Source organism: Mytilus edulis, chromosome 11 (assembly GCF_963676685.1).
Source record: "Mytilus edulis chromosome 11, xbMytEdul2.2, whole genome shotgun sequence".
NCBI classification, from domain to species: domain Eukaryota; kingdom Metazoa; phylum Mollusca; class Bivalvia; order Mytilida; family Mytilidae; genus Mytilus; species Mytilus edulis.
Window position 1 is genome coordinate 78682137 of NC_092354.1, and position 27685 is coordinate 78709821.

The window sequence follows — 27685 nt, forward strand, 5'->3', positions numbered from 1 at the left end:
TTTACCATTCAGTGATAACAAGCAGTTTTTTTACATCTTAATATTTTATGATGTATTTAAATGAGTAGTTATTGTTGCAAACTCCATTAGAAATTTGAATTGATATCAGTTTTGAAAAAGGGAAACGGGGATGTGAAAAAAGGGGGGGGGGGTTAAATTTTTCTCATTTCAGATTTCATAAATAAAAAGAAAATTTCTTCAAACATTTTTTTGAGAGGATTAATATTCAACAGCATAGTGATTTGCTCAAAGGCAAAAAAAACCTTTTAAGTTCATTAGACCACATTCATTCTGTGTCAGAAACCTATGCTGTGTCAACTATTTAATTTTAGATTTAAAAAGTTTGAAGAAGAAATCTTTAATTGATTTGTAAAATCTTGGCATTTGTTTTGTGTAAAAAAAACCCATGTAATGTCAAAAATTTGATCACAATCCAAATTCAGAGCTGTATCATGCTTGAATGTTTTGTCCATACTTGCCCCAACTGTTCAGGGTTCGACCTCTGCGGTCGTATAAAGCTGCGCCCTGCGGAGCACCTGGTTGTAATAATCATAAGGGGATATATCAAAATTCTATTTTATACACCAGATGCTACATGTTAAGGAAATTTATGGGGAGAACCCTGTCAGACGACTGCAGTGTGATTGGTGTGTTGCAAAGTACTATGTAGTTTTTTTTATGTGTTCAAAGCACTCTGAATGTTGTGTTAAACTTTAAATTGTTGTGTTTTGGTTTGAATGTTTTGTTTAACTTTAAATTGTTGTGTTCTGATAAATATTGTGCTGCACCTTAAAAGGAGTCTTATAATGTATCGATTGTAGGACCATTATTTGTGATTTAAAAATCATTCATATATTCATTTATACATGTTATATGCTTTATAGAATGAATTAGTCTTCATTGATCAAATTTAGGCTACCCACTACCCAAATTTTTGTCTAATGTTAGCTTAGACTATTTTATTGAAAAAGTAGAGGATCAATCGAATTATTTTGTAGAGAAAGAAATGGCTTTTTAACCAACCTATTGATAGGATAGTAATGAACTAAACTGTAAATTCAGAAAGTATTGCAATGTCTTTGTTATTGTGAAAATTGCGACAGGGTTATAATCGCAATAATTTAAACTTGCTTTTTGAAATATTTGATATGAGTTAAATAGGAATTTTCTCAAAAATAGCAAACATTTAAATCGCATTTTAGTCTAAAATGACGAAAATGACAAAATTGCAATAATAAATGCATGCAATAATTTCTGAATTTACAGTATTTGTATTTTTGGAAATCAGATTTTTTTTTAAATGACCAAAACCTTGCCAAAATCATTTGCTTTAATCTGTCTTAGCAAATAACTTTTCCTGATTGTCATTATTGGTATGTTGGAAAGTCAAAATAGGACTTTAACTCTCATTTGTCAATTGTAAAAATCTTTGCAAATATCCCCTGCCTCTTCTTATGGAATTATCACAATATTTGAAAGATGATTTTGCCTTGCAAGCCGCGTTTTTTTTAATCTGAATTCTGATTGCTCAGTGTACATGGTGTATGCAATGTTATGTATTTTATTTTACCATGTTTACAGTGAGCAATCAGTGAATGTAGTGTCATGTATTTATTTAACAGTTGTATTTTCATTCTTCAGGATCTTCCTACCATTAAAACACCAGAGGTTTGTTTCTTGCTTAATACCATTAATATATATAAACATCCTAGAACACTGCCATTATACTCCCTTCACATGGCTACAATGGTTCATTCTCTTATTTTATACTTATTTACAGTGGAATCATTATTTTTCGTTGGATACCAATTTTCTGATTTTACAGTACGTGCAGTATCAACAATGATGCAAATCTTATTCCATCAAAAAAAAAATATTCAGGGATTGAAGTTAAGATTTTGGCAGGGTTACCCACAACTTAAATTTTGTAGACAAAATGTATAGTTCTATACAAGAAAAGCAGAAATTTCAGTAGCCCACACCAGATTTTAGGGGCCAATTGGTGAGTGGGCCACTGCTAATTTCAAACCCTGAATATTGCCCATGAAAAGAAGTGAATCCACAGCATTCCCTTTTTCAACCAGCACAGGAAATAGGGACTATAGACAGCTATTCATCAACATTGTCCACCATGTTTTGTAAGAGTTGTCTCCAATCTTAAAACATAATTTCTTCAAATTTTAGTAGTAATTTTTTTCATTTTAGGTTTTTAAAACATTAAATCCTGCCCAGAGACATCTTACTAAACATTTAGGCGTATTTTTAGAATTCAGTTAAATTGACCTGAAATTCAAATATTTGATTTCGTAAGTTTAAATATATATGTTTCTAAATAAATGAGAGAAAGAACTTTACATGCATGCAAAAGAGGAGTAACTCTTACATGATATAGATTACAAATGGGATGAATGGAGAAAAGGTCATTGCATTATGATTATGAAAACTGATAGACAATATAAGATATTTAAAGGGATACTAAATTCATTTATCACTAAATACTTCAAACTGTCGCTCATCTTTTTATTTATAGGGCTGAATTCTTTATACTGTGATAGAACAATGTTTTTTTCAGGCAAGCCTTAGTTACATGTAGCATTTGATATTAAATCATATTAAAGAACTGTGACAGACTAGATATAAATTACAAACACAATTTCTGGTGTTTGCTTTCTAGATTTACAGAACTTTTTGTAAAGTAGCAATTCTCTTATATGAAGTACATTTTTTTAGAAATATTTGGTAATTTACTTCAAGGTTAAAACATATAATTGCTTGTATGGATACTATCAATAATCTTTAAGTCTTTAATATTTTTGTAGATGACTGATTTTGAAAGTTGTTTTATTATTTTCTACTTTGTAGTTCTACTTTATATATAATTAATAGCCCTGTAGTAATAAGCATGTTGCTCTGTCCTAATTATCTATTCCTGAGACCTCACAAACCATACTAATTTAAAGAAATTTAATGAAAGACTGATTTTCTGTTCTTGAAGTTTTTTGGGAAGACTATCTCAACTATGAGACCCCTTTCAGTTATGTCAACAAATTTGACATAATTATTCACCCCTTCTTCAAGGGTTGTTTGCAAGGGAGAACAACCGTCATAGGTCAAAAACTTATTCATCCTTATACAAGTTGTTTCTTTTATAGCTTGACTATAAAGAATTGAGAATAATGGGAAAATATATGGATTTTTTATTTACCTATAACAATAAAGAAGACAGAATTGACTAAACCAAGACCCTCATGCAATACTGTCCGCAAAGTAAACAAAGAATGAAACAGCTTAACCAAGTTCATATGCCGATTCAATATGCTGTCAGAAAGTCTTAAAAGTTGTTGAGAGCACATGGGCTAAATATTGTAGATTGTGACTAAAAATTTAAATAAATGCTAAGTTGGCAATTTAATAAAGTAATGAAAAATGATTTTTTTTAAATTTTTTACTGACTATATATATAAGAAACCTAACTAAAGATGCTAAATGCACATTATTGGAAGAAAATGGGAACATCTTGTATGTAAGTAAGTTAAAATGAAACTGCTGCTGGTTAAACTTACTTCGAGGAAAGAGGGAGAAATCGTCTTACCTTTGGTCAATATAATCATCAGCTTTCCTGTCATTAAATTCAGGTTTTTTTTTGTCACATTTTTTCCCTGACTGCTTTATGATATTTACCAAATTATCACTTAAAAGTGATATATACAGCTTCCATGAATTATAGTATATATATTGAGGTCATACTTTACTGCCTAGTACTAGTAGTTGTATATATAATATACATGATATACTGAGTAAAAAAATTGTGCAACAAATAATTGTAATTTCATATTTCAAAAACTTATAATATGTATAACAATAACTAAATCATTGTACCAAAGAATATAAAATATAAGATGCACTTTCTTCTTTAATAATTGGCAAAAACAAAAATAAAAGACAAAGAACTATAAAAGATAATATTCAAAATTTTAGAACTATTATTATAAATATATATGTTGCTTACCTTTATGTACTCAGTATAGTTTAAACTGATTAGGGTAGAATACTGTAATCTGATCAAATAACTTATTAACAAATCGTATCGTTCAGTAATTCTAAAGCTTTTAAAATACTACTATTGAACTGCTAGTAAAATATACCACCACATTATACATACATGTCCAATACATATAGTCATCGTACTCACAAGAGAAATGATTACAGAAATACTAGTTTTAAGTTGTACTCAGTTCAACTTCAGGATACTCAAAATACTCATGTGTTAAGTACTACTCAAATTAGTCCAGTTAAGGATATTAAACCGACCAAAAAGACAGTAAGTACATTATATGAATACCAAGGGCACTCAATATATTTCTGATTGATTTTATGGCATTTTGAAATTTAGATGAGCTAGGTCGTAGAATTGCTTACATCCACTTCATATAAACTTTGGTGTATACATACTACAGTTGTCTCATTGGCATCATGGTACATCTCCTTATTTTATAGGAAAAGAAACCTTGCTACTAATATCAAATAAACTTACATCATGTGCATATCTGTGTTTAACATTGAGGAGTATTTGTTGACTTGTACAGTTGTGGATCCAGAACTTTTCAAAGGGGGGTCAGCTGACTGACCTAATAGGGGGGGGGGGGGGGCACTCCAGTCATGCTTCAGGGATTGCCTATATAATCAACCAAATTTTTCCCACAAAAGGGGGGCCTGGGCCCCCAGCCGCCCCTAAATCCGCCTATCCTGTTACTAGATGCATGCTTTGTTTGTTGTTATGGACATGGTGTTGGGTTGGTGACTGGACATATCATTAGTATTGCTTTTTATTGAAGTCTATCATAGGGCATACTGGAACTCCAAATAAAAGAAACAATTTAATTTGTGGCCAAACCTTATAAAGGAATTTACTTACTATTTGTGAGGAGCTCCTTTAGATTGTGATGTGCATCAGTTCCTTACATTAAAAAAAAATGTGCTCCGGAAAAATTCCTATCTGTTGTTGGATAAGGTGCAAAAACCAACTTTCAAGTCACATTTTATATTTATATCCAGCTAATAATAAGTGCCTGACTTATAACTCTAGATCATGGGGGAGGGAAGCACAATAAGTAGTTAATCAAAATCACTAGAGAACATGCTAACAGTGCAATGTGTATATACTAATTAACTGGTCACATAAACATACTGTTAGTTCATAGTCGTGGTATATATAGAATGACCTCACTACCGATATTGTCTGTCACACAGGGGTAAGTGAATTTTTCTATGTAATATGAAGGCTTCAGATCGACTGTGGGTGAGAACAGCTTAATAACCTTTTATTGTGGACATAATTTTTTAACCTTGCTACATTTTATCACTGATTCTCAGATTCCCTTAGTTGATATTGTTATGTGGGATGTCTGTTAGAATGATACTGTAGTCATAATAATTTACAAATTTATGCCAAATGAACAATGATGAAGTTGCATTTTTTTCAATTTCTACATTAATTTAAGTTTTCATTTTGCCCTTCACTCAAAGAAAAATGAATATGCGCATTATTTAAAAGTGTGTATCATTTTATTTTAACATAAGACATTCCTGATTTGATCCTCTGACCTTGTAATCACTGGATATTCAACTGAACAAATACCATTTTCTATAGCATGTGATTGATATATATTGAAGATTTATTTGCATTTAAATGGGACATGCTTCAATTTTCAAGTTAGATTTACAGCTTTATTTCTCTGCAGTTCAGGCATTTTTTTTGAAAACAAAAATTCTTTATAAGTCTAAAAAGCCAAAACAAATATTACAAAAAAGTGGGGGGGGGGGGGGGGTAATTTCTTTTAGGTTATATATCTGACTTTTACTGAACTATAATTACTTATATATCTTTTTTAATTGATTTCTGGTGGTTAGTTGTCTCCATATCTCTTTATATTTGATATTTTTCAGACAAATAAGATTAAACAAGATTACTTTCTTTTGAATTTAGCAGAACTTTGACATGTTCAGGTTCTTATAAATTGTCCAATGAGAAAATGTTCACAGATTCAACTTAAAATATTACATTTATACACAACAAATAGTATCCTTTATTCTATCATTTACAATTTTGCCCCTAAAATGGCAAATCACCAAAAATGTACTTGAGGTAAAGAATGTTCAGAATATTAGGAATTGTCACGATTTTCACAGATTCAGCTTTAAATATTACATAACACAACAAATTTTACCCTTTATTTTATCATTAAATTTACAATTTGCCCCTAAAATGGCAAATTACCAAAAATGACAAAGTATCTGTACTTGAGGTAAAGAATGTTCTGAATCTTAGGAATTGTCCAGTGAGAAAATGTTCACAGATTCTACTTAAAATATTGCATAACATAAAAATGTGTCCCTCAATTTTATCATTAAATTTACAATTTCGCCCCTAAAATGGCAAATTACCAAAAATTTGAAAAAATGACAAAGTACCTGTTCTTGTGGGAAAGAACAAAGGTGTACGTAATGACTGACAGGTAGGTGTACATGTACCTATTTACATAATTGAAGGATAAGATCAGCCCATGCAATATATATATTCCTGTGACATTCAATTTTATCATTACTCATACTTAAAAAACTATTGGAGATTTAAAATGGTGTTTTAAAGAAGGTAATGATGATTTTACATATTGATTTCAATACTGTGGCATTTCAATATTTATCTTCTCTTTAATTTAAAATTTAATTGTTTCAGAGCCTGCTTTATAATTGGTTATTATATAATTATGGGTTACACTTTTTGCATTATAGAACTTTCATAATTCATTTAAACTTCAGACAGGAAATTTGTAACAAATAGCAAACCTTTACATGCACCTTTGACATTTTAAAAGTTTGTTTAGATAATTTCCTCTATAATGTCAGCCTGATGTCTTATACATGTGTTTAAACAAAGTTAAGCAAATAATTACATGTTACTAGTATGCATAAATCTTTACTAGTATGGTACATGTTACTAGTGGCTAACAGCAGACTTAGGTTTAACCATGAAACAAGTATCCTTAGAATAAATGTTATTCCCCAATCTTTTCTCTACTTGACAACTCTTCTATCACAGCTTTATAACTTTTATTTATCAGTTAGCATCATATAAATATTTCATGATAAATAAGTGACTGAATTTATATATATATATATATTATAAAGTTCAGGATTTCAAGGTTAAATGTGATCCAGAGGAAGTATTATGACTTTCAGGATTTGTTTATTTTGAGCTATAGAATATGTTATGATTTTCAGGATTTGTTTTTTATGAGCTATATAGAATATGTTATGATTTTAAGGATTTGTATGGCTTTCAGGATTTGTTTATTATGAGCCATAGAATATTTAATGATTTTAAGGATGTGATTGTTGTTTACAGATACCATTGGACACAGTAAGATAGCACGCGAGGTCTTTAATGATATGTTTCTTAAGCTGATATTGCATTTTTGTTATATTTAAACATATATATATTTCATGCCAAAATAGTATATACTTTAAACTCTTGATTCAAGTATTTTATTTATATTTTCTGCCTATTTCAAATATTTATAAAGCTGTCGCTTCTGACATATGATATACTGTGGATTCATTATTTATGGATTTCTGTGGATAAAGGGGAACCTCAAATATATAGTTAAATTTTATTCTGACAAGTAAGTATTTTCAAAAGTTTTTCATAAGTGTCGGAATATTGGTTTTAGGATTGTTAGTTAGAAAAGATTTTAGTGTAGACTGTATGAATCCACAGTAAGTTAATTGTATCTTCAAAATTTGCAATTCTGTAGACAAATATTTAGCTTTTCAAATATTATGTTAAGTACTGAAAATAAGCAAGGAAAAATGAACATCTATGCGATATCAGAAAAAACTATTTACTCAGGTACAATTACATTAAAAGCATGATTTTGATAAAACAGGAAACCTGGTGTAGGGCGCCTATGAAGAAATCTGCTATTGAAAGGATCATTATCAATAATCCTCATTACTGAGGAGGGCTATTCTGGCTACCCTCTGTCTGTCCACAACACATGTCTGTTTCATTTTCCCTAGCTACAACTTACAAGTCAATTTGCTTTTTGATATGTGACTCCAAGCTTTAACATGTTATTTATACACCATACAATGTGACACATTTTCAGTTCTTTGGACGTTCTACTTCTTCTTTGTCGAAAACTTGTAATTTTAAAATTTGTCATGCACATATACATATACATGTATATATATATCAAATTAATGTAACATTTTTGTAAGCAACTACAAGTTGTACAGTCTTAATATGTATAAGGTTTGATCACTGAGTAATAGATAGTTTAAAAGTGATTTTGGCTGATTTAATAAGGAATTTTTTTACATTGACCTCTAACATGGGATCAAAAGGGGTATGACTGTTGCTCAAATTTTGTCAATTGCATCTATAGCTCACATTACATCTGGTTTACCTTATAATTAGAATCTGTTATATACCATTTCTCCATAGCTATGAAAGTTAAGTCAAAGATAACTGAGCATAATAGATACCACCAATTCAGATAATTTACCCTTACACTGACTTATTAATAGACTTGACACATTAAAACACATTATGTGACATTGTAGTGTTCTATTTAAAAACTTTATATCTGTGTTTATAATTTATCTAAACAGATCTTAATTGAAATACTTAAATAAAGTTGATTTAGATCAACTGTCATGCTAAAAATAGATATATATGGTCTGGTTTTGACCTTAAATGGAAACAGGATATAGTTGGTCAAACGAAGGTAACACAGCTATTCATGTCTAAGTTATGTTATGGTTCATAGATAAAGCAACAGGTTAAACCTACATAATTTCTAAAAAGATAAAAGATGATACATACATGGATCTATAGTAATTCAGTGGAACCTCTTTTGAGGGGCCTCTATCCTCAGAGACTTGAACTTACTTAAAACTTGCACACAACCCTTCAAAATTGATAAAAAAATAAACATAATTTTGAAAGTCCAGGTTTTTTTTGGGGGGTGTATATAAATTCTGGAACAGATTTACAGCCAAATTTTACAAAATGATTGGACTGTAACTGTGACAAATGTAAAACAAATCAAATGAGAAATGTTCACAGTTCATAACAATGTTTATTGACGGGAACTATTTTGATATACCTGTGCTAATTTAGACTATAAATGCAAAACATGTTTATATACATGTTATGTATTAAAATAATTTTAATAGGGTTATTCTGGTTTGGATCTGCAGGACATAACATCTAAGGTTTGTCTTCTTTTTTGGGAAATGGGTAGCGCGAGTTCTAAGTTCGTCACAGTAACCTAATTATGTCTGTCAGGTTGCTCATCCAATTTTATGAATTTAACAGAACTATATACGGTATAAAACAACTGTCATACAAGAGGGAGGTTGAGCTAGATATAAAACCAGATTTTACCCACTATTTTCTCCTAAAAATGCTTGTATTCTTTAAATTTAATTCTGGTCAGAAAATGTAGCCAGTGATCTGGAAATCCAAAGTCTATTCAGAAATAGGTATATATCCTAAAATTAGTCCCATTATATGTTTTCAGAGAAAACCTGACCTAATTACTGTGAAACAACTCTTGGAATTTTAGGTTGATTTTAGCTTGTTGTTAATAGTTATTTAGAATTGAAGGAGATTTTCATCCTACTGAGAATAATTGGTGGAGGGGGCAGGAACATTTAAGTCATTTTATATTAAAAGTAGTTTACAATTTTATTTGATAAAGAATGTGATAATTTCTGAATTGGAATAGGTTTTACCGTTTCAACTTTAAAAACATTTCCTCAACATTGATCATTTAATTTAATCTGCAAATGAATAAGTAATGACTTTTTATATTGATATACAAGTATTATATAATACTACAGAAATCTAACAAATGACATTTATTTTAATCCGTCAAGTAACATTTTGTGACCGTTGCTTATTTGTAGTTTGATTTGGACACAATGGAGCAGGAAGGGGCCTATTACAGGCAGGCGCAACAACTACAGGCGGCCTATGCCAGATCACACTTGGAGCACATATGTAAACTGGACATTGACTCAGAGCCACATGAGGTCAGAATGAGTGGCATCATTTGTACCATAGGTAGGTAAACCTATGCTAGATCTCACTTGGACCACATGTGTAAACTGAACATCGATTCTGAGCCACATGAGGTAAACATGAGTGGCATCATTTGTACCATAGGTAGGTAAACCTATGCTAGATCTCACTTGGAGCACATGTGTAAAGTTTTTGGTCAAGGTAGTTTTTGATGAAGTTGAAGTCCAATCAACTTGAAACTTAGTACACATGTTTCCCATGGTATGATCTTTCTAATTTTAATGCCAAATTAAAGTATTGACCCCAATTTCACGGTCCACTGAACATGTAAAATGATAGTGCGAGTGGGGCATCTGTGTGCTATGGACACATTCTTTTTAGTTACTGTTTAAATAGCTTCTTTAAGACAACAAACAGTCAACAAAAGGTGTAAACATTATCTTAACCATTGGCTAATTTGTAACAAACAAACATGGCACTGACCTAAAGTATTCACCAGTACTTTTCACAATATTGTGAACTTTTATAAACATTCAACCAAAAGTGATAAGGGCTGTTCTAGAGATTTAACGACATGAACAAGGGTTTCTATCAATAAAGATTGTAATTTTATTTTATGAATAGAGATTCTATAATCAATAGAATTTTTGATAATTTACAGGTCCAGCTTGTGTGGCAGTTCCTACTCTACAGAAGATGATGATAGAGGGAATGAATGTAGCTCGTCTTAACTTCTCACATGGAACGTACGAGGTAGGTTACCATGTCCAATGGACTCTTTACTTCAGAATGTAGCTCGTCTCAACTTCTCACATGGAACGTACGATGTAGGTTACCATGTCCAATGGACTCTTTACTTCAGAATGTAGCTCGTCTCAACTTCTCACATGGAACGTACGATGTAGGTTACCATGTCCAATGGACTCTTTACTTCAGAATGTAGCTCGTCTTAACTTCTCACATGGAACGTACGAGGTAGGTTACCATGTCCAATGGACTCTTTACTTCAGAATGTAGCTCGTCTCAACTTCTCACATGGAACGTACGAGGTAGGTTACCATGTCCAATGGACCTTTTACTTCAGAATGTAGCTCGTCTCAACTTCTCACATGGAACGTACGAGGTAGGTTACCATGTCCAATGGACTCTTTACTTCAGAATGTAGCTCGTCTCAACTTCTCACATGGAACGTACGAGGTAGGTTACCATGTCCAATGGACTCTTTACTTCAAAATGTAGCTCGTCTCAACTTCTCACATGGAACGTACGAGGTAGGTTACCATGTCCAATGGACTCTTTACTTCAGAATGTAGCTCGTCTTAACTTCTCACATGGAACGTACGAGGTAGGTTACCATGTCCAATGGACTCTTTACTTCAGAATGTAGCTCGTCTTAACTTCTCACATGGAACGTACGAGGTAGGTTACCATGTCCAATGGACTCTTTACTTCAGAATGTAGCTCGTCTCAACTTCTCACATGGAACGTACGAGGTAGGTTACCATGTCCAATGGACTCTTTACTTCAGAATGTAGCTCGTCTCAACTTCTCACATGGAACGTACGAGGTAGGTTACCATGTCCAATGGACTCTTTACTTCAGAATGCAGCTCGTCTCAACTTCTCACATGGAACGTACGAGGTAGGTTACCATGTCCAATGGACTCTTTACTTCAGAATGTAGCTCGTCTTAACTTCTCACATGGAACGTACGAGGTAGGTTACCATGTCCAATGGACTCTTTACTTCAGAATGTAGCTCGTCTTAACTTCTCACATGGAACGTACGAGGTAGGTTACCATGTCCAATGGACTCTTTACTTCAGAATGTAGCTCGTCTTAACTTCTCACATGGAACATACGAGGTAGGTTACCATGTCCAATGGACTCTTTACTTCTCACATGGAACGTACGAGGTAGGTTACCATGTCCAATGGACTCTTTACTTCTCACATGGAACATACGAGGTAGGTTACCATGTCCAATGGACTCTTTACTTCAGAATGTAGCTCGTCTCAACTTCTCACATGGAACATATGAGGTAGGTTACCATGTCCAATGGACTCTTTACTTCAGAATGTAGCTCGTCTTAACTTCTCACATGGAACGTATGAGGTAGGTTACCATGTCCAATGGACTCTTTACTTCAGAATGTAGCTCGTCTTAACTTCTCACATGGAACATACGAGGTAGGTTACCATGTCCAATGGACTCTTTACTTCTCACATGGAACGTACGAGGTAGGTTACCATGTCCAATGGACTCTTTACTTCTCACATGGAACATACGAGGTAGGTTACCATGTCCAATGGACTCTTTACTTCAGAATGTAGCTCGTCTCAACTTCTCACATGGAACATATGAGGTAGGTTACCATGTCCAATGGACTCTTTACTTCAGAATGTAGCTCGTCTTAACTTCTCACATGGAACGTATGAGGTAGGTTACCATGTCCAATGGACTCTTTACTTCAGAATGTAGCTTGTCTTAACTTCTCACATGGAACGTATGAGGTAGGTTACCATGTCCAATGGACTCTTTACTTCAGAATGTAGCTCGTCTTAACTTCTCACATGGAATGTATGAGGTAGGTTACCATGTCCAATGGACTCTTTACTTCAGAATGTAGCTCGTCTTAACTTCTCACATGGAACGTACGAGGTAGGTTACCATGTCCAATGGACTCTTTACTTCAGAATGTAGCTCGTCTTAACTTCTCACATGGAACGTACGAGGTAGGTTACCATGTCCAATGGACTCTTTACTTCAGAATGTAGCTCGTCTTAACTTCTCACATGGAACATACGAGGTAGGTTACCATGTCCAATGGACTCTTTACCTCAAATTCACAGCATCTTCCACTGTATAGGATAGACAACTGCTTTATATTAAGGACTAAATGAATTTTGTTTCAGATGAAAGAACTTCACATGGTCGTTAAATACATGTAATATAAAAATAAGATGTGATATAATTGCCAGTGAGACAACTATCTCTAAAATACCAAATGACACAGAGAGACAGTGCACAAACCATATATTCTACAGCTGGCTATAAAAAGCCACATAGTGACTAAAAGGGAAACTATCCAAAGAAAAATCATGTGTTTTTTCTGGAACAGCCCTTATGTCATCAAACTAAAAAAAAACAACATAAAACACCTGCACAGAACATGCTATTTTAACCACTGTTTAAGACAGATTTTAGTTTCTGAAGAACCTTAACCAATACTTTACTTATTAAAAGAAAAAAATGTTAAAATATATGAACAACACATACATACTTGATGTGTTTGTGACCCCGTAATATAATGTTTGTTTTATGTTTCAGTATCACGGTCAGACAATCAAGAACATCAGAGAGGCTGTTAGTAAGTTCAGTCATCCCAGACCAGTAGCCATTGCCCTGGATACCAAAGGTCCAGAAATCAGAACAGGATTACTAGAAGGGGTAAAATATTGTTATAAGTTTTGTTCAAAAACCTCCATTTTACTTCTTGTTTATATTATTGTGTAAGTTTTTATTCATTCTCCTAGTTAAACTATTAAATTATGAAAACAGGGCATAACATATTTTTTTCATTGATACTATTTTTAACGTCTACATCCCTTTCTAGCCCAATTCTAGTGATTTAATTTGCAATTTTCAAATTTACTTGATCTAATTAAGACGAGAAAGGATCCAAGTTTTAGATTTTCTCGACATTCCTATTTAATTTACTTTTTCTTTTCCTAAAAGTCTTGAAAATTAGTTGGTTTACAGTATAGTGAGCCATTTTATGTTTACTATTTCATGTATTTCTCTTTTCTTTAAAGAAATCTTCATGGTGAATAAAGGATTTTTTTTATTTACAGGGAGCCAGTGCTGAGGTTACTTTAAAAACAGGGAACCAGATTAAATTGACAACAGATGAAAAGTTTTATGAAAAATGTAGCGTTGATCTCCTGTATGTTGATTACAAAAATATCACCAAGGTTATGGAGGTCGGAGGTCGTATCTTCATAGATGATGGTCTTATATCTGTTGTGGTTAAAGAGAAAGGTAGGTACAACCGTTGAAAACATGATATGTTATGTATACCAATGTCTGTCTGTCTGTTAACACTTCGTACAATAAATCAAATAAGCTTCAACCAATATTCATATAACTTAAGGATGTACTTCGGTGAAGTTAGGTAAAAATTAAGAAATTAAGAAATTAAAATTGATACTATAAGCTGGTAGAGCATCAAGAAGATAAAGATAAGGTAAAATTATTGATAGGTCATGGACCTCCTTTTCGAGATATATTCGAAATTTAAAATATGGCGGGAAAAGGCTGACTCAGACTTTTAACTTACATTTGCATTGGGTATTATTTGCGTCTCAAAACAGAAGAAAGAAAATCAAGAATCCTATAAAATTTTGGTAAATGACCTTTCATGAGCTATTAAGTCTAATATGTAAAAAAAAAAAATGGGTGTTATGGGGCAAAATATTTTACATTGTATTATATGGAAAAACACAAAAGAGTCTGAACATATGACACAAATTCAAAAACCTCGCCTAAGTTCATCCTTTACACAACATTAGAATTGAAAGAACAAAGCTCCCAATGATATTTGGTATGTAGATTCATAAGTATAGGTACTTCTCATTTCTATAAGGATTATTTGGTCCAGCTCTCAGTAAGGGTCTTTCTTACTTACTTTATTTCTTTAACATATAAGTCATCAACAAGTCACGGTCTACTGACTTTAACATACGAGTCATCAACAAGTCACGGTCTACTGACTTCAACATATAAGTCATCAACAAGTCACTGTCTACTGACTTCAACATATAAGTCATCAACAAGTCATGGTCTACTGACTTTAACATATAAGTCATCAACAAGTCATGGTCTACTGACTTTAACATATAAGTCATCAACAAGTCATGGTCTACTGACTTTAACATATAAGTCATCAACAAGTCATGGTCTACTGACTTTAACATATAAGTCATCAACAAGTCATGGTCTACTGACTTTAACATATAAGTCATCAACAAGTCATGGTCTACTGACTTTAACATATAAGTCATCAACAAGTCATGGTCTACTGACTTTAACATATAAGTCATCAACAAGTCATGGTCTACTGACTTTAACATATAAGTCATCAACAAGTCATGGTCTACTGACTTTAACATATAAGTCATCAACAAGTCATGGTCTACTGACTTTAACATATAAGTCATCAACAAGTCACGGTCTACTGACTTTAACATATAAGTCATCAACAAGTCACGGTCTACTGACTTTAACATATAAGTCATCAACAAGTCATGGTCTACTGACTTTAACATATAAGCCATCAACAAGTCATGGTCTAGACTTTAACATATAAGTCATCAACAACTCATGGTCTACTGACTTTGAAACTTTTGATTAGTTGACCTAGTTCATGTTTGTTATTTCAGGTGCTGACTGGTTGCTATGTGATATAGAGAATGGTGGTGACCTTGGCAGTAAGAAAGGATGTAATTTACCTGGAACACCTGTAGATTTACCTGCTGTTTCTGATAAAGACAAAAAGGATCTTCAGTTTGGTGTGGACCAGGGGGTTAGTGTTGTACAAAATTTATACATCAATATATATGTGTAGATCGTTTCTTGATCCTCACAACTCACAACCATAGTGTTGACAAGCTAGTGATTTTGAACTGTTGATGAACAACTTAAGACTACTTGGTCACTAATATCGTTACTCATAACATATCATAACATAGAAACATGGTTTATAGTAGGGACCACATTAAGATATTTAGCCTCTAAGCTGTAAATAACTAGAACCCTGCTTTAAAAAAATGGGGGTATTCTGTTTAACATCTGTCTGTCTGTCCCATGAATAATTTTTGTCGCATCTTTTTCAGGTATTACATCATAAAGATTTCTAAAAATAGATGCAAGAAAAAAAGAAATTGATTATTTAAGAAATAATTCTTTCATGCCATGCTCTATGCTCATTTTAACATGGGTAGGCATTATATTTGTTAATATCTTAATACTGAGCGTTAGCCAGGTATTAAATGTTTACAAATATATTGCCTACCCATGTTAAAATGAGCATAGAGCATGGCATGATAGGATTATTTCGATTCTAATAGGAATATTTTGAACTTCAAAGCGGACCTATAATAGACGCTCGAAATGTCACCAAATTGATTTTTCAATAAAAAAAAAGAACAGAAACATTTAAACTTACTTTTAGAATTATTTTATTTAATTTCCTAGCAAGCAACACCAACAAAAGTGTCCATTTTGATCTCTGGCGTTGTTCAAAATTCATCTGACGTTGCAATTTCAATTGTGACGACAATCACGTGCAGCCCATGTTCTATTCGAATAAGAACATGGCTTTGTACCCAAAGATAAAGAAGAACGTCATATAATTGTTACATAGATTAGTTGATAGTTGATTTACTCTGCCTCAGCACAAAAAAAAACAAGTTATATTTTTGCTTGTTTTTACAGGTAGACATGGTATTTGCTTCATTTATAAGAAGTGCATCTCATATCAAAGAAATCCGTGATCTTCTGGGAGACAAGGGAAGACATATCAAAATCATTGCTAAAATAGAAAACCATGAAGGAGTGGCAAAGTAAGTCTAGATTATTGCTTAAACAAAAGTAATGGAAGGTAAAAAGTGACTCTCCATTGCTTTTTGCTCAAATGAAGAGCCATGAAGTGGTTACAAACTGATACAAAAGTATAAACCTCTTGCATGATGGGAAATGAGACAATTATTCATCATAGGAAAAAATGAAGAGAAACAAGTTATATGTCATTTCATTAAAAAAACGAACAAAACCCATATGAAAACGTAAGCTTTAAAAGTTTATGTATAGATGAAGTAATTTGTTCTCATTAGTCCTTCAGTTAGTAAACTAGACATTTCTTATGAAGTATATCATACTGTATTCATATTATTCGTTGGATACCAATTTTTCATTGGTTTCACTGATATGTTCAACTAATAACAAATTTTTCTATAGGTTTTACAAGTAGACGTTATCAAACCAAGATTTCAAATATCCTTGAAAATGCAAGTTTTCCTCCATCCACAAAACTGATACCCACGAAAAAATAAATGAATCCGCAGTAGCATATTTGTTTGGTATCAATCAGCTAAAATCATGAAATATTGTATCTGAAATAATACAGACTTTCCATTGATTTGCACTGTGCCACTATGAATGAAACAGTTTGTATGATACAACAAATCAACAGTATGTGAAACAATTTAAAAGAGAGAACTTGCTGCCTTATTTATAACAATAAAATTTCAGGAAAACAAATATAAAAGGCATGTATTTTTTTATGGAACAACCTGAACGAAATTTACAGTCTGTTAGTAGGCTTTTAAAAATAAAGAGATGTGGTATGAATGCCAATGAGACAACTCTCCATCCATGTCAAAATTTGTAAAAGTAAACCATTATAGGTCAAAGTATGATCTTCAACATGGGGTCTTGGCTCACACGGAACAGCAAACTATAAAGGGCCCAAAAAAAGACATTTGTAAAACCATCCAAAAAAACACTATTTATACATATGAAATATAGCCCTATAACAGTATTATTGCTTTATATTTCAGATTTGATGAGATATTAGATGCAGTAGATGGTATTATGGTTGCCAGAGGAGATTTGGGAATAGAAATCCCACCAGAAAAAGTATTCTTAGCACAGAAAATGATGATTGGTCGATGTAATCGGTCTGGAAAACCAGTTATATGTGCCACTCAGGTAATTCACAGGCAAACTAGTTAAATGTGCCACTCAGGTCACAGGCAAACCAGTTAATGTGCCACTCAGGTAATACACAGGCAAACCAGTTATATGTGCCACTCAGGTCACAGGCAAACCAGTTAATGTGCCACTCAGGTAATACACAGGCAAACCAGTTATATGTGCCACTCATGTAATACACAGGCAAATATATCTGTATAACTGTCACTTATATGTAACACTCAGATAATACACAGGCATATTTACCTGAATAACTGTGTTCATACAGGAATATACATTATGAAATTAAATTCTGGTTTAGTGCACTGAATATAACTTCTCCAGGTGAAAATGAATATTATTGGAAAATACCTAAAATACTGTTTGGGTACCTTCTTCTGTTATCAACATGCATATTTTCCTGTATAACAGTGTTTCATACAGAAATAAACATTATATCCTCTAGTCTAAGGTTCAGAGAGCCATTGTAAAGGAAATTTGTTGTTCCACTGATAAAAAGGAAACCATTAGAATCTTTCTGACAGACTATCACTGTACAGTATGTGCATTTTAATTGAGCTAAGGTTTGTTTCATCAAGTTTTTGTTCCAACTGAGGCAATGAAAAAAATAATGACTGGTTTTTTGTTGCGGTGAATTTAAATCTTTAGTAAATGACTGTCTTGAAAAACTGTTTCTATGGGCTACAGTTCAGTGGGAAAACTGTTTCTATGGGCTACAGTTCAGTGGGAAAACTGTTTCTATGGGCTACAGTTCAGTGGAAAAACTGTTTCTATGGGCTACAGTTCAGTGGGAAAACTTGTTTCTATGGGCTACAGTTCAGTGGGAAAACTGTTTCTATGGGCTACAGTTCAGTGGGAAAACTGTTTCTATGGGCTACAGTTCAGTGGGAAAACTTGTTTCTATGGGCTACAGTTCAGTGGGAAAACTGTTTCTATGGGCTACAGTTCAGTGGGAAAACTGTTTCTATGGGCTACAGTTCAGTGGGAAAACTGTTTCTATGGGCTACAGTTCAGTGGGAAAACTTAAAATGTTGTATGTTTGTAGTAGCAATAACTGGTGAACATGGTCTACAGTGTATGACTATTAATACTTGAAACCTGATATTGTATATCACCTTCATAGCAGGTTTTATAAAATCTGTCAGTACATTTTTATGCCCCACCTACGATAGTAGAGGGGCATTATGTTTTCTGGTCTGTGCGTCCGTCCGTCTGTTCGTTCGTTCGTTCGTCCGTTCGTCCGTCTGTCCCGCTTCAGGTTAAAGTTTTTGGTCAAGGTAGTTTTTGATGAAGTTGAAGTCCAATCGACTTCAAACTTAGTATACATGTTCCCTATGATATGATCTTTTTAATTTTTAATGTCAAATAAGAGGGTTTACCCCAATTTCACGGTCCACTGAACATAGAAAATGATAGTGCGAGTGGGGCATTCGTGTACTGGGGACACATTCTTGTTTATTTCAAATATCAGGTCTCTTATTTCATTTAACATATAGGAGTCCACAAAAAATTATTGTAAACAGTGAAATGTTATTTTATATTACCCATGTGTATATATTTTTCAGATGTTAGAAAGTATGGTTAAGAAACCTCGTCCAACCAGAGCAGAGACGAGTGATGTAGCCAATGCTGTCCTAGATGGAGCTGATTGTGTCATGTTGTCAGGGGAGACTGCAAAGGGAGATTATCCATTAGAAGCAGTCAAAATAATGCACAAGGTAAAAGTCATTGAATTGATCCATCTTAATTGTGGTTTTATCTTGTACTTGATATAAGTTTTAATGCCAATTCTACAGTCATCAACAGGAGGGTTTTGTTGATTTCCTAAGTATATCATGTTGAACTTTGATGGCCAAATCCAGTAAATGACAAACCATTATTCTGTAAAAAACGTTTAGAAACTAATACAAGCAGTTTACAAATGAGTTTTTTTCCTTTAAAGAATTTTGTTTACACATAAAGATAAGGAGATACAGTATGATAGCCAATGCATCAACTATCTTCCAGAGTTCATATGCAGTGGATATGTGCAATTATACACAAGCAAATTTCGCTCTAATAAATTTCATGTGATAAAATTAAACATAAACAAAATTATTCACATGTATCTTGCATGAAGTTACAGAAAAAAAAATTAGTCGAGATTCACGTGAAACTATGACCCATGAAATCAATTCTCATGATTTTCACTTTTAGCTCATTTGAGGTGATATTCACATGAAATTTCCCTGTGTATCATTACAGAATTTAAAACCATGTTTTCATTATAGATTTGCAGAGAGGCTGAATCAGCAGTATTTCACACCCAGTTGTTTGAGGAGTTGAGGAAACACACCCCTACACCAACAGAACCTACACACACTGTGGCTATAGCTGCTGTAGAAGCTTCATTTAAATGTATGGCTGCTGCTATTATTGTCATTACAACTTCTGGAAGGTTGGTGTTATCAATTTATTATAAAAATAAAAAGATGTGGTATGATAGCTAAATGAGACAACTCTCCACCTGAGACCACAATTTATTATAAAAATAAGAAGATGTGGTATGATAGCTAAATGAGACAACTCTCCACCTGAGACCAAAAGGTGTAGAATTCTAGATATTTGAACTGTTTTTCTATATTGTCTTAGAAAAATTTAAGATATAACTAAAGATGACCATTGACAAGGTTCTTGACATAAAAAATCATAGAATTGTTTGAATTGTTTTACATTTGTCATTTTGGGGGCCTTTTATAGTTGACTAATGTTGTGGGCTTTGCTCATTGTTGAATGCCATACAGTGATCTAAAGCTGTTAATTTCTGTGTCATTTTTGTGTCTTGTAGAGAGTTGTCTCATAGGCAATCATACCATATCTTATTTATATATATATAGGGACAAGTGTAGAAACAAGGAAGACATGTAGAGACAAATAATCCTTTGCAATTTGAATAATTATTACAAACTAATAGTTTGAATTATTAGAAATTTTTGTTAATTATAACTTTTGGATGTTTGTCTAAAATTATTGGGAAAAAATTTAATATAATTGGGTCTGTAAACATGAAAGTTGTCATAGTAGTGAAATTTTATAAAGGGAGGTAATTATATTGTAGATCTGCTCACTTGATATCTGCCTATCGTCCACGTTGTCCTATACTTGCCATTACAAGAAATGCCCAGACAGCACGACAGGGTCATCTGTGGAGAGGAGTGTTCCCTATACATTATAACGGTAAGTGATATCATGTCAGGTGATCCTTTAGAGACAGGTAAGATAAAAAACGAAATCTTATATTAGTATGAACAAAGCTTGTGTTGATGTAGGATGTTAGTAATGCTTTTAGATAACAAAATTTCACCTTTTGCAGAGTTTGCATTTATTTAGATGTTTTAGAATTTTTATCTGTAAATTACAAGCTAAACAAGCTTTTGGTTTGATTTTTTTATTCATTTTTGTAACATTTTTATGGAATGCACTTACAGTTATAGATGTTGCATTTAATCGGGAAATTTGAAAATAAATATTGGAATGCCCCACATCTGACTTCTGAAAATCATGAAACCAATTACATTTGTATCAACAAAAATGCAATTTTGCATCATTTCACAAAAATTGGCATTAACCAACATTAATGATTCCAATGTTAGTAAATTAAATTTAAATTCTGATCACAAAAGTAGCTTCTATTTTGACCTTTGCATGTTGCATGTGAAGGGTACAATTAGCACTGCAGTAGTCATCAAACATTTACATAACACTGACTGTCAATAGTAAATCTTTGTTGGAGACAAGCTTTATGGTGTTAAGCATAAATCCCTGATTCAATAACAGTCCTTAGGTTAGTGAGTAAAGTTTGATGACTGCATAACAATGTTCTCACACAGATACCTGCCAACTTTTCAAAATGCCCATGGGGGATTTATGTGCCAGATGGCTAGCATAGTCTCACTAAACCTTCAAGGGGCCTTCAAATATATTTTAATGCTGTTTTTTGGCTTCTTCATACTTTAACAAGCCTATAGCCATTGTTAGAGTAATTGTTTTGTTTAACATTGTTGACAAAATTGCTCTTTCAAAATTTCCATTTAGGAGCCTCCATGGGGGAAATCCCCCGCAAATAGTGACAGTTGGCAGGTATGCACACATATATGGATGTATATAGCTTTAACACATAGCTTGGCTATAGCATGCTTTTTTACTTTATAAATGCTTAAATCAGATATGATCTAGCTGTAGTAATGACATTGTAACCAATGTGAAACTTATTTTGTAAACCAGTTAATTTTTATTGACAATTTTTTTGGGCCATATTTGCCAAGTTGAATAGTAACACAAATTTTAGTCTTTGTAAATATTTCAAACAAGGATCTTGCCTTATATGAAAACATCAATCAATGTACCGATAATGTTTTCTTTCTTCTTTGAATTAAATGCATTTAAAAATTGGCAATCAATATTGGCGTAATTTTCTTCATTAATGAAAACAAAGTTTATTTATGATTTTCAGCAATGCATTTTTCGGTAAAAAGAAAATACCAAATTGCTGCCTTTCATTAGCTAACATTTGACATCTGTCATTTACAATGTTTTAGTCAACAAACTTGAAAATTTACTCTATCATAATTCTTTTGCAAATTGCAAACTTTCTCCCTCTTTAAAAATGTTTTCTAAATTTTTATTCATCTTGTATAAAAAAAAAAAAACACAAAAACAACGAGTTTCACATTGGTTCCTTTTATAACCTTCACCCTGCATGCTTCAATGTGCTTGTGTTTGCTTTATTTGTACACAGAACCTAAGACAGCAGGTGGTTGGGCTGAGGATATGGATAAAAGGATCTACAAGGGACTCTCCGTAGGCAGAGTGAGGAAGTTTATCAAGACTGGAGACCCTATAGTTATCGTTACTGGCTGGAAATGTGGCAGCGGATATACAAATACAATGAGAATAATAAGCACCCCTGCCAAAGATGGGGACCCCATCGTCGGAACACAAAACATATCAGACTATAACGATTAACTAGTTTAGTTTTCTTTCGGTCAAAGAAATGTTGAACATTTTATAGACCTAAGTCAGTGCCTTAGTGCAAATTTTGAAAAAAATATCTTATTTTGTGTTCATCAACAGAAGTTCTACAAAGTAGAGAATGATGCACACTACCTCATACATTGTAATATTTATTTATTTGTGCCAAAGGAATAATAAAACACGAAATGGCTTATTGCTGCTGCTCTCTCAACTCGCTTGTTTGTTAATAATAAAAATATATATCTTTTCTATTACTCTTTGTTTGTTATATCACTTTGCTAGTGAAGCTGTACGTAGTTTCATTTGTGCACTCCTAATAGGTGAATATACATAAGTCCTAGACTTATCCTTCAAATTTTGTATGAGCTAGGTAGAAATAGTGTAGGACATATTATAGCCACTTTAGAATTTCATTTGTTAGTTTTCAAGTGAGTTTGTGTTTTCTCCAATTTAGGTTTATTATTTCTTTATTGTATCCCCACTGTAAAGGAGGGGAGTACACTGGTTTTACTTTGTCAATGTGTCCCTCTCTCCTGAAATCTTCCTCAAGTTTTTCACAGAAAACTACAAATCAGAGCTTTCTAAAACTTGGTAGCCAACATTATGTAAGCATACTATATCATTTGATAGGTTTTACATCCACTGCTCATCAACTTCCTGTTTACTTAATATTTTGTGATTTTTTTTTTAGTTTAATTACATCAGCAATAGCCAATGCAGTTTAAGCAATGTTTCAAGGAGGTTTTAATAACAAGTGTCATTCCAGGGTTATGTCCCTTGAATAAAAAAAGTCTGCAAGATAATTTTAGTATAGTTAAGTGTTGACCAATTTGAAGTTTTGCCCTTATTTGAAAAAAAACTATCAAGTTAAGAAACAATTCCCTTGGAAATTTTGAATTTTTCTACTAAACTATTGGATATTTGATAACAGTGCTTTGAACCTGTTAGTTGGTGTGGGTTTTGCCTGTTCCTTATTTACCCTTGTTCTGTTTACTGTTAAAAACTTTACCATGTCTACGAGATTATTCAAATCATGGTTATGAATAAAAATAGGTTGGTCATGTACTGACTTAGCTCTCATTTTTCCTTTAACAGGGAAATTTTGTTTTAAATTTGAATACACCTTATTGCTATTCCTGATTAAACTTTTGACATCATACAACAATCACTTTTCCATTGTGGCGTCAAATATTTACAATTATGATGTCAAAATTTTACGGGAACTTTTTTATGATGTCAAGTAATGGGTGACAAATAGCAATAAGGTGTATCGATAAATACATATGATAGAAATCTTAAGATCTCTTAAAAACTATATAAAAAAAATTGAGAGAAGATGCCACAGTCAAAGAAACATGGATTGATAGAAGTTTGCAGAACACCAAGTATGGAAAAATTTGAAGAGTTTTGAAAATTATATAAGTTCAGGCTATTCCAGGAAAAAAATTCGGGGAAAGGGGGTTGGGTGGGGATTGGAAGGCACTTTACATTAATGATATATGCGTGATGAGTATTAGAATAACTTTTTATACTGTAATGCACTATGATTCTCAATTACAATTGTCTGTGTGGCTGGTGCTGAAACAAAATACCTTCCAACCCTCATACATTTTTTTTCTGAAATAGCCCTTAGCAGAATGTTGTCTTTACATTTTGTAAAAAAAATCATGAAAGTCTCATAAATTGATTCATAGATTTGTATGAGGAATATGATAAGGCAGATATACATTCATTATCACTGAACTAGTATATATTTGTTTAGGGGCCAGTTGAAGGACGCCTCCGGGTGCGGGAATTTCTCGCTACATTGAAGACCTGTTGGTGACCTTCTGCTGTTGTTTTTTTCTATGGTCGGGTTGTTGTCTCTTTGGCACATTCCCCATTTCCTTTCTCAATTTTATGATCGATGAATTAGTTCATGATTCCTTTCAATACTTGGATAGTTTAATTAATTGTAAGTTTTAACATTATGTGATTCCAACTGTTGAAACAACTTTGTTATTTTGTTTGCTTTGATATTGTTGCATGTAGATTTTATGTTGCTTTTCATTCTGCTTGCTTAGTACTTGTATTCATTTTATGAACATGATTTAAGCTAATTTTTCTGCTGATATAGATCTGAATTCTGTAAATTTGAAAAACAAACTAACTTTAAAAAAAATATCTCAATAAAAAATGTTTACTATAGAACGTTGTATTTATAGCATATTATTCTATTTATAGAATCTGTTATGAGTGAATGGACAGTAGATGTAGATCGTAGAATCTATATGGGTATCAACGTAGGAATGCACAGAGGGTTCATCAATCCAGGAGATTCAGTTGTCATAGTAACTGGCTGGAAACCAGGCTCTGGCTCGACCAATACAATGAGAGTGATTAATTGTCAGGACACCAGACAGAAGGACATGCTAGAACCAATCACAGGAGTAAAAAGTGTACCAAGCTTCAATAAGATAACTTCAGGCGACTCTCTGAAGAGTCTGAGTATGTCTGAAGGCAGCTCCAAGTCTATAGACGGAGATGTTAAGTTCTTCTAAAGTTGTATTCCCTGACCTTGGTTTAACGGCTACATGGTTACGTACATGGACATTGTTATTTATTAACGAATAGTTTTCTGCCACTGTTTTTTTGTTGATTTTTGATTGGATTATAGTCATGTGACAGTTATGTAGATCATACGCTCCCATTACTAAATCGTAATAAAGTAATAATGCTGTGACATCATGTTTTATAATGAACAGGTGTATTTGTTGAATACAAGGAAACCATACAAATTAGATTTCATTTTTCTTTAAAAAAAAAATGTAAACATTTCTTTTCAGCAATAGCTATTTTATATATTGGTTTGCTTTTCAGATCCAGCTTTGCTATTTGTTACAAATAATGTTTAAAGAGGAATTTAAGGTTAATAAGATTGCTAGTAGGGGTTAGGATGCTCTATAAAAAAAAAAGGAGATGGGGGTATAGCATTGAGGTTTTTATGAAATTCTTAAAAATTTTGATATGTGATTTTCTTTCCAGTAAAACAAACATTGAATGGTTAAAATGAGATATTTTGCATAATATTTATTTGTTATAAATACATTGTATTTTGATATTGAATCTTGTGGTCAACACATTTTTGGCATGGTTCTTTAAAAGTATAGTAGAGTTATTATTTGATATCAATTCTATTCTTCAGAATTCAGGTGAAAATGTTATTAATACTCGGTCACACAAGAGTTACTGCCCCTAAGTAGTAAACAATTTTATTTTTATGTTAAGCAGCTATTTTCATGAGATTTTACAATTTTGAAGGTTGTTTTTAGAAATTTTTAAGGCTGATCTTATTTAGTTATCTTTTTCCTTTGCTTCTGTACAACCATATTATGAATGAAACATGATAACTGATTGCCCTGATTGCATTACTTTGTTATTTAAATTGTTATGTGTATTAGTATAGAAGCCCCCCCCCCCCCAAAAAAAAAAAAAATAACACAATAAAAAAACCAACAACATAAAAACATTTAATTAGGCCAATAATGATGTATAGCAAGATGATTTCATTTACAAAAGCATAATGAAGTGTATTGGTGCATGATTTTTATAGTTGTTAAACTTATGAATATTGTTGTTTAAAACTTTTTATCAAAGACTGATCTTCTATGTACCAACACTTATTAAGTTATGGTTTGTTTTCTATGGCTTACATCAGGCCTGAAAATAGTGCTATGTGTCCTCTCCACATTTTTATATTTTATGTTGTATTAGATAATAAAGTGCTATTTGTTGTTATTTTCTAGAGATTAGACATTTAAACTTTCTCTGAATTATGATTTGGCCTCAATTTGCAAAATGAAGCTTCCCACAAGCTACAAATAACACTTTTTTTTTTAAATATTTACAGACCAAGAGTCAAGACATTTTTTTCTGATATTAAAAGAAGTTTAGTAAGTTTTGATATTGATTATTAAAGTTAATAGTAATTTATTTTAAATTTGAATCGCTTTGGTGAAAAGTTCTGGTTATTGAAGTTTGCATTCCCATAAAAGCTTCTAGATTTATTGACTGAAATAAGCATAGTTTTGCACTTGTGTATGGTGATAGAGATAACATGCTTTTCATAAGTGATGTAAACATATCTTAAATAGTTAAAACTAAGACATTTGATGTTTGGTTTATTTTACTTTTTCTCTCTGTGTTTTAATTAAACTCTTCCCACTTGGTCATTTGAAAAACAATGATAAAAAATCAAATATTTATAAAAATTTCAAAATATGTCCCAATTTTATGTACACAGACAAGCAATTAAGGGACCTGTTCGTTTCTTCTGAAACCTGATCCCTAATCCTTGCTGGCTGTGTGGATAATAAATAGCTTTAAATTACCCAATAAATACATATTGAAACTGCCAAAAACACATCTTTCCTTTTGAGCTCTTTGTAGTAACTCTGTTGGGTGTACCACCGTCATGTATTGTAAAATACCTCTAACACTAAATAGCTTTAGCTCTGTATCAGCATTGTAACAGGTCATCAACCTTGTGAATATGTGTGTACTAGACATAATTTATTTTTTATTTTGCAAATTGTAGTGCCATATGAACAATAAAACTTCTACAAGCAATTTAACCCTGTTTTATACCAATAAAGTTAGAATATGCAGTATGGAGATGTCAATGATGGCAACCTTACATTACAAAAATAATTCACGTTTTTCTATAGTAAACTGTATTGAGATGATAAATGACTGCAACCCAGCAACACAAACAAAATCATATTTATCTATAGTAAGTAAGTAAGTACTGTGAATTCATTATTATTCGTGGG

At 32.5% G+C, this 27685-nt stretch overlaps 1 protein-coding gene across 13 annotated transcripts in view; it reads left to right on the forward strand.

The window, feature by feature from the left end:
* The window catches only part of LOC139496346 (pyruvate kinase PKM-like), a 39768-nt gene extending 12286 nt beyond the window's left edge, over positions 1-27482 (forward strand). For 2 of the 13 annotated variants that reach the window (XM_071284867.1, XM_071284866.1), the window contains 13 exons: positions 1642-1668; positions 7406-7420; positions 9976-10132; positions 10752-10843; positions 13419-13538; positions 13943-14129; positions 15530-15672; positions 16584-16711; positions 17708-17858; positions 19427-19579; positions 20132-20298; positions 20959-21077; positions 25098-27482. In XM_071284867.1, coding sequence (XP_071140968.1) covers positions 1642-1668; positions 7406-7420; positions 9976-10132; positions 10752-10843; positions 13419-13538; positions 13943-14129; positions 15530-15672; positions 16584-16711; positions 17708-17858; positions 19427-19579; positions 20132-20298; positions 20959-21077; positions 25098-25414 — 1776 coding nt within the window. In that variant the 3' untranslated portion in view covers positions 25415-27482. Of the gene's footprint in view, positions 1-1641; positions 1669-4147; positions 4322-7405; positions 7421-9975; positions 10133-10184; positions 10235-10751; positions 10844-13418; positions 13539-13942; positions 14130-15529; positions 15673-16583; positions 16712-17707; positions 17859-19426; positions 19580-20131; positions 20299-20958; positions 21078-22638; positions 23124-25097 lie in introns of those variants that run through there. The other 11 variants (XM_071284873.1, XM_071284872.1, XM_071284871.1 and 8 more) reach the window with 9 other exon arrangements.
* Positions 27483-27685: the final 203 nt, after the last annotated feature.